Source organism: Capsicum annuum, chromosome 5 (genome assembly GCF_002878395.1).
Source record: "Capsicum annuum cultivar UCD-10X-F1 chromosome 5, UCD10Xv1.1, whole genome shotgun sequence".
Taxonomy (NCBI): Eukaryota; Viridiplantae; Streptophyta; class Magnoliopsida; order Solanales; family Solanaceae; genus Capsicum; species Capsicum annuum.
In genome coordinates, this window is record NC_061115.1 from 219305087 (window position 1) to 219309774 (window position 4688).

Below are 4688 nucleotides of genomic sequence, written 5' to 3' on the forward strand. Positions count from 1 at the left end.
AGGATTATACCTTATATATTGCAGACTAAATAATGAGACATGACGTGTTTGAAATAGATAGATTGAAATTCAATTACAGTAAACTTAACGACAATTGTTCCCATCAACAATTAATGCCATGGAATAAGCTCCTTACACAATTCTACTATACTAAGTTAGGCCATTGTATGTTATATGTATTACTAATAAAATGTAAAAATTATTTTACACAATTCGACTATACTAATTTAGTGTACGTGTTTTGCAAGTGTGTCTCATGTTGATTAATAGGACTAACACCTTCAAGATTATGCATTTTACAACCTTCCCTCTATATTCTTGTGGGTATTCAATCAAAACTCCAAGCCCATATTAAAAGAATCACATCTTCTATATGTCTTAGTAGTGTCGAGAGGCCGAATATGGATGGAAAAAGTTGAGTTTTTGGGTTGGAACTCATAAAACGGTGGAGCTGCAGCAAAAAGATTGCAATAGCTGAGAAGTACATGAAGTACTAGAACTCCAAAGTCGATTGCCTTCTCTCCCATTACCAACGCACAATCCATTTCAATCTATTTCAGTTGCCAGTAATAACCTAGTCTTTCGCAAGACTTCAACCAGTTGAGGTTAGAGTTTAAGATCTTCTTGGTGGAATGATCCTTGAAGAAAGAATATGCCAAATAATTTTGATTGATAGGATTGCATCTACAATTAAAATCATGAAACACTACTATTATGTCAGAACATTTTTAAATATTTAGAATACTATTGTTTCCATATCTATAATTTTATTTATGATACATTTTGTTTGCATATATTTTTTCTTCTATGATTGATTTTATTAATTTTTGGTGATTTGATAATGTTATTTTATATGAAATAGTAACCCCTGCTTACTTGGATTACTACTTTAAGTTGCATCTTACATCTATATAGTTTATATAATTTGAATATTTGTTTACTATTTTTTTAATATTTAATTTCCTTATTAGTTATTGTGTGTTACTTTTCTTATTATTGGTTTTAGTAGTATAGTCATTATTGCTATGACCTCTTGTTTTGATTAATATTCTATTGTCAATAAATGAGTTTTCTTTATTCGACGTGCAATAATTTTAGATTAAATTCTATGAGAAAAATAATTTTTTTATAATGAGATTTGGGATGAACTGATCGGAGTATTCAAACAATAATAATGTCAGATCTATATTGGAAATCTTAACTTATAGACATGAATAACCCATCACACAAACAAAGGTTTTTGTCGTTTTTTTTAACCTTAGCTTGCTGGACTCTAATTTCTAGCTTAGGTGGTGGTATTAGTTTCCATTGAAGCTCAACCCATTGAGTTAGGAAATGGAAGAAGGTAAGGCTAATGATTACTTACTGAGCTGAGTAGAAGCAACAATCGGCAACATTGAATAGTGCAAAGAGACTGTGAAATCAATGATAATAGCTGCTACTTTGTTAGGGAATTGCGACTAGTTAGCATGGTCGGAATGATCACCTCCAGGGAAAATAACAGAACACCAAGGAAGCAGCTTTGCGGGCACTGAGGGTTGAAATGATGTACAGTAAAGAATGAAACTTATGCCAAGAACCTTTGAAGTTAAAATAAGGAATCAAGTCAAGGCGACAATTTCTGAATTTTAACTTGCATCTCATGCCTTCTGTTTGTGGTTCTGATCAAGTCAATAGCAGTGGAAACAAAAAGAGAAGGCAAAGAGATGAAGAGGCTGTGAAAGAAACTTTCCTAAATGACCAAAGTGTCTACCTAGTCTTTGTCTGATTTTTTCTCTTTGTTTCGGGTTTGGGCCAGGTCACTTTTGGGTTTGACCTTTGATGTACAAATTGACTGTTTTTTGTTGTTTTTTAATAAATGAGCTCTAGCCCGACTTTAAATTTTTTTAAAAATGTCTTTTACCAATTAATTTTTTTTCTAGATTAGAAAAAGTTGGGATATGATTTGAGAAGCGATATCGACAAGTTAGTTTTGCATTTATTGTGTTCGCGACGAAACACAATACTTATGGCATTTGAATATAAATTAATTTAAGGGTTTTGAAATTCTGAAATTTCAATAAATTGTATGGGGTATAAATCAGCCCAATTAATAATACAATATGAAATAAAAGAGTTATGTTGATGGTGATGGCGCATGATAAAGGTGTTGGTGGTTTTTCTTTCTTTGAAGTGATCCTCGCATCCCGCGGGTACCTATACTAGTTACTAATAAAATGTAAAAATTATTTTACATAATTCTACTATACTAGTTTAGTACATGTGCTTTGCACGCGTGTCTCACGTTGATTAATAGGACTATTATATGAAGAATAAAATCAATTTTGTGCATAATTATTCTTCATTTTCTTTGATCTTGCATCAATAATTCAGAGATATATTTTACATGACATTAAATTATCTGTAAGTTCTAATTCTTCGTTCAACCTCCAATACACAATAAAATAGAGTCCTGATATTATTTCTACGATAATTAAATATGTAAATACACTTGTTATCAGAAAAGTAAATACACGAGAGATCTGAGATCGATATCCTTCATTGACAATCTTTTCAGTCAGAGCTAGTTGAACAGGAGATTGTTCGCCACATACAACATCCACTGTCTAGGATCTGTCGGACTTTCTGACAATCTACAAGGAAATATGTTTAGTGTACGCGCGTTGCACGTGTGTAGTTATCTCTTCTACCATCCACAAATATAAATAGGAGAAAGACACATAATTAATCCTAAATATAGAATTAAAAAAATATTATATTTTTGGTCTCTTTACCCAATAAATCAAACCCTACCTAACTTAAAGTTAATTTCTCCATCCTTAATTAGAAACTTCACGTTTAACAAAATACTATCAAGAAGATGCAAAATTACAAATGATATTGCATTCAAAGATAAAAAAACTCCATAGAAAAAAGAATACGATAATCTAATTATCATACTAACACAATTAAAACTTAACCATAAAAATTTCTTAAAGCCCGACCGAACATTCAATTACCACCTTTATTATGCAAAAAAAAAAAAAAGGAGCACATATCAAAAGAACAAAAACTATATGAAATCAATATGATAATCGAGATATTAAAATAATACGACCGTAGATAGTTTAACCGCACGTGCCTTGCACGTGTGAAGATTTTTAATGAAGTGCAAAAAATTTAAATCACTTCTCGAAGATCCTTCATTAATACTACTACTCATTTAGGGGCTAATGGGTAAATCACAAGTTTCTATATATTTTTAAAAAATCTTTTTTCAAGAATACTCTCCAAACTTCATTTTTAAAAAAATTAAGTTGATGAATATATAATGAGTTTTAAGAATTACTAGTCAAGTGTACGTGCGTTGCACGTTTGCTTCATGTCGAGTCATTGATATAATATATATATATATATATAATAATAATATATATATATATATATAATAATAATAATAATAATAATAATAATAATAATAATAATTTATTGAAAAACAACAATTGGCTTTAAAGACTAAAGATAGTCCCGTAAATAAAAGCTTGTTTTCCAGCGTCACTTAACGGATAATAGTAACAAAAACAATGGATAGTAATAGATTGAAAACTACAACAAAATAATATGATTAAACCTAACATTTACACAAAAATCATTCAAAGCTTGAACATTCATCTACCATCTGTAAAATACAACAAAATAATGTGATGATCGAGCTATCAGCCTAACCTTTACAAAAAAATCATTCAAAGCTCGAACATTCAGCTACCACCTTTAAAATACAACAAAATAATACGATGATCGAGATATCATGAAAATGTGATTAAACCTAAGTTTTACATAAAAATTCCTCGAAGCCCAACCGAACATTCATCTACCACCTGTATTAGGTAGAAAAAATAACAGATACTAATAGAAAATAAACTATAATAATCGAGATATTGGAACAATACAATTAAACCTAACTTTTTACTCAGATAATTCTTCAAAGTCAAATCAAATATTCTTTTACAATATATCAAAACGATACGATTAAACCTAAAGCACGATCAAACACTCATTCATCTACAATATAGACTTAAAATTGATGAAAGTGTTATATACCGCACCTTCAAAGCTCATTTACTTAAATAGAATTGTAAAAAAAAAATTATATATGATAAAATTCTAATTGATTTAGAAGTATTAAATACTATGATTTCTTGTTTGAATTAAATATGAACTATTTTTAATGTTTATATATAATTCAAACTTTTTACTGGAGGAATATAAAATTAGGCAAAAAATATTAATTAACAGAAGTACCTCTTAAAAGGAATAATATATTTAGCTTACATGTTTTCTAGTGATTGTATTGTTCGTTTTTCCTTTTGATGAATTCTTCTAAAATAGGGATATTTCAATAAGATTCCTACTTGTAATAGGATACTATAATTAAAACTTTTTTTTCTTTTTGTTGTGTGCAATTTTATTTTTATTAAAATTATTAAATAATAGTAAATGAACTACGTGTTGTCTTAAAACTTTTAAGATAAAAATTATACTTAAAAGAAAGATATGATAACTCATCACCACATTTTTTTCTCAAAAATCACTTTAACTTATTTTTGTTTCCTGTCATATTGTCGCAAAAAGGAATGATTCTCAAATTATAAAAATTCAAACTCAAAAAATTTTTACTTCAAAGAAAGTCACCAAACTATGAAAATTTTTAT

At 28.8% G+C, this 4688-nt stretch overlaps 1 protein-coding gene and 1 long non-coding RNA gene across 2 annotated transcripts in view; one reads left to right on the forward strand and one right to left on the reverse strand.

Annotated features, from left to right (window-relative positions):
- Positions 1–62: 62 nt before the first annotated feature.
- On the reverse strand, positions 63–1971 carry LOC124898807. The gene is made up of 2 exons (XR_007055598.1): positions 1367–1971; positions 63–684 (listed from the first exon to the last, which is right to left on the reverse strand). It is a non-coding gene; the product is annotated as an uncharacterized LOC124898807 (long non-coding RNA).
- A 159-nt stretch (positions 1972–2130) lies between these two features.
- The window catches only part of LOC107871362 (nuclear pore complex protein NUP1), a 4921-nt gene continuing 2363 nt past the window's right edge, over positions 2131–4688 (forward strand). Inside the window, exon 1 of the mRNA XM_047412287.1 lies at positions 2131–2172. Coding sequence (XP_047268243.1) covers positions 2131–2172 — 42 coding nt within the window. The remainder of the gene's footprint in view (positions 2173–4688) is intronic.